The following is a 14512-nucleotide window of genomic DNA, read 5'->3' as shown; positions in this document are numbered from 1 at the left end:
AGCGACGTCAGCGGCGCGCGTCTTAAAGGGAGAGGCGCCCGGCCCGAGCGGCCCTTCCCATTAAGTGCCCTGGCCCCTGCTTTCATTTAATTGGTTCGTGCGCAAATGTGGGAACGGGGCTCTAGGATTAGAATATTGGACCACAAACTTAGAGAAAGGAAGAGACTATATGTTATTGACTCGAACCTCATTTCACTAATGAGAAAGCTGAGGCCCAGAGCGGTTCAATCAGTCAATCATCAATCAAGCGCCTACTGTGTGCCAGACGTGCCAAACGCTGGGCATTCAATGAGAGACGAGAGACGGCCCCGCCCACAAGGAACCAATCTCATGGGGGAGACCTCAAGCAAACAAATATATAAAACATGCTGCGTACAACTATATATAGTGACAAATTAGTGGGTGTTTCCCACATTAGTCCCTATTAAAACAAAAAAAGGCGGGGAAGGTGGGTCAAAATTGCTGTAAGTGAATTTCAACACAATTGCCAAGATTTTAAGGAGCAAAGCAATCGTGACCCAAAGTTATTACGATATAAAGGGGAGCCTCTATTATCGATCTGAACCTCCTCCATCCTCTTTCTGACAATCCTAAAATGATTGAAACGTGCTCCATAATCCTTAATCCTAAGCACAGCATAGGAAATAAACGAAGGGAGGTGCTAGAATTAAGAAAGGTTAGGTAATACTTCCAGCAAAAGATGAGCTTTTAGTTTCTACTTAAAGGAAGCCAAGGAGGCCATTATGCCGAGGGGAGGAAGGAGAGAGTTCCATGCCTGGGGGACAGCCAGGAAAAAGAAAAACTCAGTCAATAAACGTTTATTAGGCACTTTCTATGTGCCAGGCACTTGCTAAGTGCTGGGGATACAAAGAAAGGCAAAACAAATCATATTCTCCGCTGTATTAGTGTGTGTATGTTATATATACATATACATGCATATATAAAAGATACATACAAGATAAATTGGAGATAATCAAGAGGAAAGCCATCCTGTAAAAAGTGGGATTTTAGCTGGAACTTGAAGAAAGCTTACAAGTTAATAGGCAACATCAAGTACCTGGACGACAGCATTGAAAATGCCGATATTTGGGAGATGGAGTTTTTTGCTGAAGTGGGCTTAATATCCATGCAGATAACTCTCTGATGTGGCCCTAGGCAGTCTCTGGATCTCTGGTTCTACATCACCAACTGCCGGTTAGACATTTTGAACTTGGATATCTTCGTAGGCATATCAAATTCAAGTCCCGAATAGCAGTCATTCTCTTTTCCCCCAAACCAACCTTTCTTCCAAACTTCCCTATTTCTGTTGAAAGTGCTTCTTACTCTCCCCACATCCCACGGATCCATTGAGTTGCTTGATCTTTCCATTTCTACCTTTACAACAGTTCTCACATCTGACCCCTTCTCTCCACTCTCTTAACCACCATCTTAGTCTAGACCCTCATCACCACTCAACTAAATGATTTCAACAACTTCTTAATTGCTATCCCTGCCTCATGTGTCTCCCCACCCTGTCCCTCTCTCCCACCGATGCCAGTGACCGTCCTGAAGTGCAGAGCTAATGATGTAATTCTCCTACTCAATAAACTTAAGCGGTCCCTATTGTCTCTAGGATAAAATACAAACTCTTCCATTTGTTTTTTTGTTTTTTTAAAGCCCTTCACAACCGAAGCCCAATCTGTTTGTCCAGCCTGATTATACATTATTTCCTTTGATGTACCATCCAACCTCGGGGCCATCTCCAGTCATTGTGATCTATATCTTGCCACTGGACCCAGACGGTTCCAGAGGAGAAAGTGAGGCTGGTGACTTGGGGGGGGGCGCCCCCACCCACTTAAATCTAATTCACTTGCATGTCTTAGCATCACCTTTCTGATGTCATGGTCCTCTCTGAGAATGAAGAACAAACAACAGCCTCTGAGTAGTCCTAACTGCTTCACTGGGGACCCAACTAGCCAGTCTCAGTTGGGCAACACAGCTGCTTCCTTCTTTCCTTTTTTCCTTTGTTAACAGGATTTTACTGAATCAGTCTCTAATCTGAGAATGATGAAACAGCAGGCTAGAGACAAAGTGCCAGTAATCAGGTAGCAGTTTAATTAATTAGTTTCATTATGAGGAACAGATTTGCAAATCAGGAATTCTCCTGATCAGAATTCTGCCTGGCTGAAGTGAAGATAGAAATCATATACATAAATCACAAGTGGGAAGAGAGGGGAGAAGGTGGATTACAAACAATCATTCCCAGGGCCAGAGTGGTTTCCCAGGACAAACCCACAAATGGAAGACAATACAACAATTCTGGAGTCCTATGGGAGCAATACTGCTTAAGTCCTTGGGGGTCGTTATTTAGTGGGTCACAGGACCAGAGTTCTGTGATAGGAACAGGTTCTACAGTCTTTGATTGATTCACTTTAGGTATGAAGGCAGAAGAACGCCAGTGATTGTGAGTCTTATCAAGGTTTGATCAGTTCAAGCTGCATTGTGAATCTGACTCACAAGCTGAAAAAGGCAATTCTGCAAAGTCTAGTCTATTAGTATATTCATTACATATATAAGGTTGGTTATCATAAAAATCAGAATTCCCTCCACACCTGCATATAGTTTGCTTTCCCTCCATACATCCCTCCATACCTGTCTTTTCTTCTTCCCCTTCTTCCCCTTCCTCTTTCCCTTCTTCCCCTTCCCCTTCCCCCTGTTCACTTAGGGTATCAAATCCTTACCTGCTGCTGCTCTGCCCAAAGAATGTAAATTTTAATGGCTGAAACCTAACAAGATATCTTGGGGTTTAAGGGTTAGAATTCTTCCTTAAAGACTGTGTCTTAAACCTAATTCACTCTGGCTCTCATTGATTGGCCCACAATAGGTCCCAGGCCAAGCCCCACTTGGTTATTGTTTGGGCCCTGATTGGCTCAGAGTGAAGGTAAATAGTAATTGTTTCTATTTCGGCCAGAAACCCTCAGGGTCTTCACTTCCCAGATAGATTTTTTTTAATTAGGTAAAAGGGGCCGTTACTTGGCTCATTGCTTACCTAGCCTTCATCACGGATAGGGCACTGAACTGGGCCAAAGGAAAAAGAAGAGGGAAAAAAGATAGCTGTCTGTAACTTTCTTTTATAGGCCTGGGGAGGGAGTGAACTCTCTTGCAAAAGTCTGCTCTAGGCAACCTAGTCCCTGGGATGCTACATTAAGAACAGTAATGACTATAGAGAAAACAGTAATGGTGCGTTAGATAAGTATACATTTAGGCCTGTGAGGAAGGGGTGAGTGCTGAGGGATCAGTTCTTAAGAAGGAAGGATCTGAGTGAGGCCATGACTCTAGTATTTGGGATGGAGCATGTCTATAGGACGAAGATAATCTGGGGACACAGTGGGGAGCTCTTTTCCTGTTCCAGGGCAGGTAGGCATCAGATGGCTAAAAGTTAAAATTCCAAAGATAATGGGAGAAAAAAAAACTTGGAGTGTATTGTTACTAATGTACCCCATATAACTCTGAGGATCCAAGGATTCTTATCCCTACTTCCATTCTTTCAGATAAGTCCTGTGCCTAGAGGTTCAATAACTACAACTCTCCCTCAGGATTCAGGCATGTTTCCCTCCAGATTATCAACCAAGGGTAGCTATTAGAAAGGGGTATTTACTAAGTGGCCACAGTCTCCCATTGCATCCTGGGCCATTTCCAGTCATCCTGATGAATATCTGGCCACTGGATCCAGATGGCTCTGGAGAAAAAAGTGAGGCTGGTGACCTTGCACAGCCCGCCCTCACTCAAATCAAAGTCAGCTGCAAGATATGTCATCATTTCCCTGATGTCGTGGTCCTCTTCAAGAAGGAAGGACAAACACAATAATAGAATCAGCTGATATACCCACCTACAATGTCTGTGACAAACTCTCCCACAAAAACATACAGGGTCCAAGGGGAAAGGTGAACTCAAGCTCAGAAAACACGTGGCAAATGTTTAACTCAATTCCTCATTGCTGGAAGTCCTTTTCTCCCATTTGTAGAGGCTCAAGAAGTTCCCCTTAAGAATGATAAATCTTCATGCAATCCATCTGTTCTAATCTCCTAATTGTGGACACTGATGCTAGACTATGCTATCATAAGGGAACAGTGCTAAGAAGAGGATGAGAAATCCATAATCTTCGAGACCCTTGGAAATTCTGAAGAGCCCTCTGTGGCCAAAGAGATAGGGATAGATAGTAATGGTGGTAGTTGTAATGGAGCTGGAGACCTGGCCTAGGGCAAAGCTGAGGCCTTTCCTTCCCTTGAAGGCAATTCCCTGGGGGTGAAGGGGAGTGCAGGGGAAGAAGGAATAGTTCAGCTATAATATCACTTTGCTCCAATTTTTGGAATCTCTTCCCAACTCGGTTGATAATTTATAGATAATCTGTGGAGTGTAGACCCTGATTCCTAGCCTATCCAAATTCCATTCCAATTCAAAGGCCTTTTAGCACTTAGTTTAAGGCTAAGGGACCGATTGAGATGTATTCTCAACAAGTTCAAGTTTAAAAATTAAAAGAGGGTGTAGTACTTTTGACCCCATCTTTTTTTTAAATTTATTTATTTAATATCTTTAGTTTTCAGCATTGATTTTCACAAGAGTTTGAATTACAAATTTTCTCCCCATTTCTACCCTCCCCCCCACTCCAAGATGGCGTATATTCTGGTTGCCCCATTCCACAGTCAGCCCTCCCTTCTGTCACCCCACTCCCCTCCCATCCCTTTTTCCCTTCCTTTCTTGTAGGGCAAGATAAATTTATACGCCCCATTGCTTGTGTATCTTATTTTCTAGTTACATGCAAAAACTTTTTTTTTTGTTTTTGAACATCTGTTTTTAAAACTTTTGAGTTTCAAATTCTCTCCCCTCTTCCCTTCCCACCCACCCTCCCTAAGAAGTCAAGCAATTCAACATAGGCCACATGCGTATCATTATGTATAACCCTTCCACAATACTCATGTTGTGAAAGACTAACTATATTTTGCTCCTTCCTAACCTATCCCCCTTTATTGAATTTTCTCCCTTGACTCTGTCCCCTTTTGAAAGTGTTTGTTTTGATTACCTCCACCCCCATCTGCCCTCCCTTCTTTCATCCTCCCTTTTTATTTATCTTCTTCCTTCCTCTTTCCTGTGGGGTAAGATACCCAATTGAGTATGTATGGTATTCCCTCCTCAGGCCAAATCTAATGAGAGCAAGATTCATTCATTCCCCACTCACCTGCCTTCTCTTCTCTTCCTACAGAACTGCTTTTTCTTGCCACTTTTATGTGAGATAATTTACCCCATTCTATCTCTCCCTGTCTCCCTCTCTCAATATATTCCCCTCTCATCCCTTAATTTGATTTTATTTCTTTCAGATATCTTCCCTTCATCTTCAACTCACCCTGTGCCCACTCTCTCTCTCTCTCTCTATATATATATATATACATACAAACACATTCACTTATACATATATATACATAAACATATATATATATATATATATGCATATTCCCTTCAGCTACCCTAATACTGAGGTCTCATGAATCATACATATCATCTTTCTGTGTAGGAATGTAAACAAAACAGTTCGACTTTAGTAAGTCCCTTGCAATTTCTTTTTCTTGTTCTTTATCTTGATTACCTTTTCATGCTTCTCTTGATTCTAGTGTTTGAAAGTCAAATTTTCTATTCAGCTCTGGCCTTTTCACTGAGAAAGCTTGAAAGTCCTCTGTTTTATTGAAAATCCATATTTTGCCTTGGAGCATGATACTCAGTTTTGCTGGGTAGGTGATTCTTGGTTTTAATCCTAGCTCCATTGACCTCCAGAATATTGTATTCCAAGCCCTTTGATCTCTTAATGTAGAAGCTGCTAGATCTTGGGTTATTCTAATTGTGTTTCCACAATATTCAAATTGTTTCTTTCTGGCTGCTTGCCTTCTCCTTGATCTGGGAGCTCTGGAATTTGGTGACAATATTCCTAGGAGATTTCTTTTTGGGATCTATTTGAGGAGGTGATCGGTAGATTCTTTCAATTTCTATTTTACCCTCTGGCTCTAGAATATCAGGGCAGTTCTCCTTGATAATTTCTTGAAAGATAATATCTAGGCTCTTTTTTTTGATCATGGCTTTCAGGTAGTCCAATAATTTTTAAATTCTCTCTCCTGGATCTATTTTCCAGGTCAGTGGTTTTTCCAATGAGATATTTCACTTTGTCTTCCATTTTTTCATTCCTTTGGTTCTGTTTCATAATATCTTGACTTCTCATAAAGTCACTAGCTTCCACTTGCTCCAATCTAATTTTGAAGGTAGTATTTTCATCAGTGGTCTTTTGGACCTCCTTTTCCATGTGGCTAATTCTGCCTTTCAAGGCATTCTTCTCCTCATTGGCTTTTTGGAACTCTTTTGCCATTTGAGTTAGTCTATTTTTTAAAGTGTTGTTTTCTTCAGTATATTTTTCAGTATTTTTTGGGCCTCCTTTAGCAAGTCACTGACTTGTTTTTCATGATTTTCTCGCATCCTTCTCATTTCTCTTCCCAATTTTTCCTCTACTTCTCTAACTTGCTTTTCCAAATCCTTTTTGAGCTCTTCCATGGCCTGGGACCAGTTCATGTTTTTCTTGGAGGCTTTTGTTGTAGGCTCTTTGACTTTGTTAACCTCTTCTGTCTGTATGTTTTGGTCTTCTTTGTCACCAAAGAAAGAATCCAAAGTCTGAGACTGAATCTGGGTGCGTTTTCGCTGCCTGGCTATATTCCCAGCCAACTAACTTGACCCTTGAGTTTTTCAGTGGGGTATGACTGCTTGTAGAGTTTAGAAAACTATGTTCCAAGCTTGGTGGGGATGCACCAGCTCTGCCACACCAGCACTCCTCCTTCCCCAAGAACCCCCAACCTGGACTGGACTTAGATCTTCAGCAGGCTCTTCACTCCTGCTCTGATCTGCCACTTAATTCCTCCCACCAGGTGGGCGGGGGGCTGGAAGCAACTGCAGCTGTAGTTCTGTAGCTGCCCCACCTCCGCTGCCCCTGGGGCGGTAGCTGAACCCCAAACTCCTTCCACTCCCGCAGCTTTTCCCACTAACCTTCTCTGTTGTCTTTGGTGTTTGTGGGTTGAGAAGTCTGGTAACTGTTGACCCCATCTTTACACAAAAAAACAAATTGCCAAGAGAACATTCATAAATATTGACCTATACAAGCAGCTAGATGGCATCGTTGTGCGTTGCTTTAAATTGCATCCAACTCATCGTGACCCTTTTTGGTTTGTTTTTTTTTTGACAAAGTACTGGAGAGGTTTGTCATTTCCTGCTCCAGCTCATTTTACAGATGATGAAACTGAGGTAAACAGGGTTAAGTGACTTGCTCAGGGTCACACAGCTAGGAAGTCTGAGGCCAGATTTGAACACACAAGATAAACCTTCCACACTCCCAGACTTAGCACTTTATCCACTGTACCACCTACCTGCTGCACTAGATGGCATAGTAGGTAGTAACCTGGATTTGGAATTGGGAGGACCTGAGTGTGAAGCTCGGCTCAGACGCTAGCTGCTTGACCCTGGGCAAGTCACTTAATTTCTCTGTGTCTCAGATTCCTCATCTGTAAAATGTAATAATAGTACCCACCTCACAGGGTTTTTGTTAGTATCAAATAAGGTAAGTACATGATTCAGACATAAGGATGGACATCGTAATTAAATTAGTGGAACATGGAAGGAATTAGCTGTCAAGTCTATAGATAAGGAAAGAGTTCATGATCAAACAAAAGATACAGAGGTTCACAAAGTTAAAATGGATAAATTTGATTACATAAAATTAAAAAGTTTTTAAAAGCAAAACTAAGGCAACTTAAAATTAGAAAGGAAGCAGGCAAACAGGGAAAAAATCTTTGGAATAAGTTTTTCTGATAAAGGTCTCACTTCAGATTTATAAGAATAGGAGCCATTCTGCAGTTAATAGTCAAATGATCTAGGTATGCAATTTTCAGAGGAAGAAGTCCAAGTTGTCAATAACCATATTTTTAAATGCTCTAAATTACTAATAATTAATGAAATGCTTATTATAACAACTCTGAAGTACTTCCTCACATTGATAAGATTGGCAAAATTCACTAAAAAAAAAAGGAAATTGATAAATTCTGGAGGGGTTGTGGGGAAACAGGTATATTAATGAACTCTTGGTGGACCTATTATCCCTTAATTTTCAGTAGCAAACAAAACCCTGAACTGCACATTTATTAAGAAGTTTATGATGTCATCTGTCAGAAGGGAAGGCTGAAGCAGGCCCACCTTTGCGTCTCTGTAAGTTTTATATTATATGGAGTTCAAACAAAGGAACAAGGAAATAGCTGATTGGTCAGTATGAAAGCACATGAGACATGTGGGTTTCTTGAGAGGTACATCAGGAGAAAACTCACATTCCTTGCATCAATGTTTGGACCCCGTGTAAGGTTTCTTCAGCATAACTGAAGTCCTGAGTTAAGCATTAAATAAATCCTATCTCTAAGCAATAGGTTTGGTCTCTCTTCCTTGAAGGGCTAGGTTCAAACAATCCAATAAATGTTCCCATGTTGTGAACAAGTCCAGCCATTCTGGAAAGCAATTTGGAATTATGCCCCCAAAGTTATTAAGCTGCTCAAAACTCTTTGTCTCAGAAATACCACTGCTACACCCGTATCCCCAAAGAGATCAAGAGAAAAAGGACCCATATCATACAAAAATATTTGTAGCTGCTCTTTTTGTGTGGCAAAGAACTGGAAACTGAAAGTGTGCCCAATAAATTGAGGAATGGTTGGTCAAGTTATAAATGTGATGGAATACTTTTGTGCTTATGAAAATGATAGTTTCAAAAAACATGGGAAGATTTGTATGAACTGATACAAAATTAAGTGAGCAGAACCAGGAGAATAATTTTTACATTAACAGCAATATAGAAGATAAATTTTCAAACATTTAGCAACTCTAATGAACATATTGACCAACCAAAAGACTCATGATGAAAGATGCTGTCCACCTCCAGAAAGAGAACTGATGAACTCAGTGTATAGATTGAAGCATATATTATTTTTGGACATAGATAATGTGGGAATTTGTTTTGCATGAGTATATATATTTGTAATGGGTTTTGTTTTTCTTGCCTTTTCAATAGGCAGAGAAGGGGGAGCTACTTGATCTGAGAGTATACTATGTTAATGAAGTCATAGGTTTAATCTCTACCCCCATAATGTACATTTGGATGGCCCACTCATAGGAGTGGTCTTTGAGTACATATATCTTGGACTGACATTGAAAATGGGCATTGAGGTGGACCCAGAAATGTAAAGGAGAGTCATTAGTACTGCCATTGAGAAACTGCTCAGTGCTTTAGCCTATTTTCTTTCATTTTATATTTATTACAATTTTATTCAACTTGCTATTCACAAGATTCCCCAATTGACAAATGGTCAGAGGATATGGATAGATAGTTTTCAGAAGATATCAAAGCTTTCTATAATCATGTGAAAAAGACTTTAAATCACAATTGATTAGAGAAATGTAAATTAAAGCAACCCTGAGGTACCTCTTAACACCTATCAGAGGGAACTGTGTCCAAAGGGCTACAAAACTGTACACACCCTTTGATCCAGTAATACCACTATTATCCCAAAGAGAGCAGAGGAAAAGAAAAAGGATCTATCTGTACAAAAATGTTTATATCAGGTCTTTTTGTTGGGACAAAAAATGGGAAATTGAGGGGATGCTCATCAATTGGGGAATAACTGATCAAGTTATAGCATATGATTGTAATGAGGTACTATTGTGCTATAAGAAATGATGAGGGGGATGGTTTCAGAAAAGCATGGGAAGACATATAAGAACTGATATAAAGTGAAATGAGTAGAACCCAGAGATCATTATACACAGTAACAGCAATATTTTGAGGATGATCAACTGTGAAAGATTTAGCTGCTTTGACTAATGCTATGATCCAAGACAATTCCAAAGAATTCATGATGAAAAAAATGCTTATCCATCTCCAGAGAGAGAACTGATGAAAATTGAAGTATAATTTTCTTACTTTACTTTTCTTGCTTTTTGTGTTATGACTAATATGGAAATATGTTTTGCATGATTTCACATGTATTATTGATATCATATTCCTTGCCTTCCCAGTGGGTGGGGGAGAGTTGGAGAGAGGAAGAGAATTTGGAACTAAAAATCAGAAAATATAAAAGAATGTTAAAAATGAATAAAAAACAAATTCACAAGACCTCGGTTAAAATCAAACCATAGATGCAGTTTTTCTGTATTTCAACCAAAAATGTAAGTTAAAACATTAAAACAATATTGAAATAAAGATATAAATTTCTTAAAATTCTGATTTACATTTTTGGAAAGGTGTTGCAATGTTTTTTTTTCCGCATGATTCCAGTTTTTACGATTTATTTCTTAAAAATAGGTTTTAGTGAAAAGGCTTCCGGAACTCAGGGACGTTCTCTTAGATCAAGGCATTCAGCTCCGCCTTTACCCCCGCCCCCCCTTCTTTAAAAAGTCCCATCAGGTTTCTAGTCAATACTAAGTGAGCTTGTCTTTCCTCCTTCCTATAGGGGACGCTGTGAAGAACGCCACCAGCGAAGAGAACGTAGCAGGCACTCCTCTCTTTTGTTTGGCACTCTCTGAGCCCAGTTCGCTCCTCCGCGCCTCGGTTTCATAAAGTGTTTCTAGGAGACCGGCGCATGCGGCTGCGCGCGTCCGCTAGGTTGGGGGCCGACTGGTGGGCGGGGTCGCGCCGTGCCGGGTGCAGTAACTTCGGTGGCTGTGACTTGCACGTCTGTCGCTGCCGCCGTCGCTTTTCTCTTAGGTTCATGGTTCGCCCGTGAGGCAGGCTCTGGGGCCTTCCATCCTAAGCGGCCTCGGGATGGAGCATATTCGCACGACCAAGGTAGATGGCGGACGGGACTCGGGGAGCCTCCGCCGACCTCCTGGCCCCGGGAGGAGGGGCCAGGCCGGCGGCCGCTCGGGATCTCTGGCTTGAAGGGGGCGGGGGTCGTCCTGACATCTGCTTCTGCGACAGAAGTATCTTGACTGCCTTACCATTGGGGTTCCGGGGTGGGGCACAGCCGGCCTTGGTCAAGGAGGGAGGCCTTCTGTGTACACCCTCCTTTCCGCCCATGAGACCGGGATGATTTGGGGAGTTTTAGGACTGGGGAAATTCACAGTTGCAGACTTCGCAGCCCAGACATCCTTTCCTGTACTGAACGAGGCGGCAGGTCAGGGGCTGGGCAGTCTGTGCACCTGAAGCCGCTAGCCACCTGCTCCTTCCTTGTCGGGAAACATCCAGGGATGCTTGATATACCGCAGTGCAAGCGTGTGTTGTTTTTCTCTTTTATGCTTGTAAATTTGGCGGCGGTGCGGGGAGGGGGGAAGACGGGGGAGACAGGAAGCGGTGGGGAGAGTCCACTTTTTTTTTTTTAAGGTTCGGGCTCAAAATTATAGAATGCACAATCCACCCATGATTCCTAACTTCCTGCGTTTTGCTGAAATCTTCAGTCCAACCTTCATTTAAAAAGTAGCATTCGTTTAGCAAAACTATGTTTCAAACCAGTTTGCAAATCTTTTTATTTAAAGTATGTTTAGGTTTCAAAAAGATTCATGTTTGTCTTTGTGTATAAAATACAAAATGAAACCAATAATAACAACTCCTTTTTACATAACTTGTTGCCCAGATTTTGTCTGGAATTCCTGTTTTTAAATGAATCTAGGAGTTTGCATTTAAGGTTTGAAAGTGTTTGGTGGCTAAGTAAACAACTGAACTATTAAGATAATGAAATAATCATTGATTGCTATGGTAGAATTGGGCCTTAAGAAACTTGCATTCTGTAAATAATGATAATAGCTAGTATTTAAATATTGAAAGTGTTTTACAGATACCTCATTTAATTCTCACAATAACCCTGCAAGGTAGGGTATTATGTCTGAAGCAAACAAGGTTGAGTGACTGGCTAAGGGTCACAGCTAATAATCCATTTAGTATCTTGGCACACAACATGTATACATGTAATTTGATACAGAATATGTACAGAGTAAATAAAAGGACATTTCCAGGACGAGGGGGAGGGGAGAAAGGAGTGAATAGGATTGGAAAAGACATTGTGTAGGAAGTGGCACTTTCATTATATCTTAAAGGAAGATTGTGATTCCTAGGGCAAATAGGTGAAGTGGAAGTGCATTCTAGGAACTGGGAGTGCAGTTTTAGGAGATAAGGTGGTGTGTGAGTTAACTTGTAAGTAAGCTCTCGTTTGATTGTGTGTGATGGGAGTAATGTTCAGTAAGTCTGAAAATGCAGCCTGGAGTTTTAAATGCTAAAACAGAGGCATTTATCCTAGAGGTTATCAGGGAATTTCTGGAACTTTCTCTTAAAGAGGGGGCATGAAATGGTCAGATTTACCTTAGGAAAATTCACTTTGGCATCTGTGAAGGAATATTGTCAAATATGCAAAACTACTTTAGGAAAGTTCAATATCCCTAACAATTTTAGTTTTTAAATCTTTTAAAAGTACTACAAGAATATGAATTATCTAAGTGCTCTTTCCTTACAACAGGTAGTATTGTCCCCATTTTATAGATGAAGAAACTGAAAGAGATTTGTGGTCAAATCCCTAGCATTTGAACCTGGTTACTTCTGGAGTCTAATCTCATTTCTTGTTCTGTCTCTCAGATTATTTCTTTGGTATTTCACAAGGTTTCTCGCCTCCATTAGCTGACTTTATCTCAGGTTTTTCTCATCGGAATTTTTTTTGTGTATGAGTTGAACTAGATGGCTCCTGATGTCAGGATTTCAAATTCTGTGATGTGATCATTTTACTAGTCAAATTTATTTTCCAAGCAAATAAAAATTATTATTAAGAGACTTGATCCAGTAATACAAATATAGGAAATAAATTCTCATGGACCCCAACAATGGATGTGGTATGTGTATGTGTGTACATACACACATACACATATATACATATACATACATATACACACACACACACATATACACACACACACACACACACACAAAATTTCCCCTTTCCTTCTAGTGTTGGCTGAGCAGTCAGCATGGTTTTCATTACTTCTAGCTTGGTTTGCTTATTCAGCAACAAAGCTTATACTTGTTTTTAAAAGCTGTTTCTATTTCTCAAATCTCCTGGCATACCTATGTACTTTTACTGTTAGTTTATTTTATTTATTGATGGTACCATAAATATATTTAGGCTGAATTGTTTTATAAAAGAATTAATCATAAAAGACTTTAAAAATTTACATTTAAGAATAAATATGCTAACTTATTTCAGGTTTGATTTCTGGTAACTCTGCAAGATCTAGAAATCTGTAAATGCTTGATTGGATCTCTGAAAGAGCATTGCTTAACTAGACACACATGCTTTTCAGAGCCCTCTCTGTTTACTACATTCTAATTTAGCCCTAATGAGGTAATCCTGCTAAGAAACAATGAGAAATACACAAAGACAGTTCTTCATTAGGTAATCCTGCTAAGAAACAACGAGAAATACACAAAGACAGTTCTTCTTCCTTTAACACACTGATCATGCCATACTATTTTCAAATTAAACTGGTGTCTATATAGAATTTAATAGAAGAAATAGTGGTGGTAGTGTTGGAAGAGAGTAAGAGCTTCTCTAAGTTTCCTTCTAGACAGAATCATATAATTTTGTGAACCTTGTGAAAAATGGCTTGCTAGGACTCATTAGGGAATGTTCTCTCTCCCTTTGAAATCTGAACTGTCAATTATTAGACTTACATATTCCAAAAGCAGTGCTTGTCCTTTAGCTTTTTTTCTCTTTCTGCCAGTAGAATGTAAGACCACATTTTATTAATGAGACAAATAAATGAGAATATGAAGTTAAGAAACGTAGACCTCCTTAAGAGTAAGGAGATGCTAACATTAGCTGGTAATTTAGAGCATAATTTATTATTTTTGGCATTTCTTGAGGTTTTATTAATTTTAAATTGTAGTTTTTCCCTTATTCTATTTTTTTTAATAGACAGCCAACTACTAATAACATTGGAAAACAAAGCCTAACTAAAAAAGGTAATAAAACAACCTCATTTTTATATATGGTCATTTAGTTGTAAAGGATAGTGTAGCTATGGACTTTGGATATGGTGAAAATATTCTCCTCTTTTTTTTTTTTTTTTTTGAAAATGGATCCATTGATTTATTTGGGTTATTATGTCATTTTCTGTAAACACTTCACAAATTTGAAGTACTAAAATAACACCACATTTAGAATCTTCAGGAGGGCTTCCACAAAAGTGAATTTTCTATTGAAGCTTATTCTTTAAAGGTCAAAACTTTTTAAAAATTTGATTTTTTTAATCCATGGAAATCTTTTAAAAACCTATTGAGCACATAATGGCCTTAAAGAATATGCATCATATAATTTAGGGACTAGGGACTATATATTTATTTTCAATTATTATGCTATGCAGATATTGTATAATACTGCCTTAAGGGGCTATTGACCTATTGTTCCTATACTAAAATAGGCCCACACAA

At 39.7% G+C, this 14512-nt stretch overlaps 1 protein-coding gene across 1 annotated transcript in view; it reads left to right on the top strand.

Annotated features, from left to right (window-relative positions):
- Positions 1-10599: 10599 nt before the first annotated feature.
- MTMR6 (myotubularin related protein 6) overlaps positions 10600-14512 on the top strand; it is a 59832-nt gene continuing 55919 nt past the window's right edge. Inside the window, exon 1 of the mRNA XM_036744890.1 lies at positions 10600-10888. Within this exon, the coding sequence (XP_036600785.1) occupies positions 10865-10888 (24 nt within the window). The 5' untranslated portion in view covers positions 10600-10864. The remainder of the gene's footprint in view (positions 10889-14512) is intronic.

The sequence above is a fragment of the Trichosurus vulpecula genome, chromosome 2 (genome assembly GCF_011100635.1).
Source record: "Trichosurus vulpecula isolate mTriVul1 chromosome 2, mTriVul1.pri, whole genome shotgun sequence".
Lineage (NCBI taxonomy): Eukaryota > Metazoa > Chordata > Mammalia > Diprotodontia > Phalangeridae > Trichosurus > Trichosurus vulpecula.
This window is presented reverse-complemented; position numbering and strand designations above follow the sequence as displayed.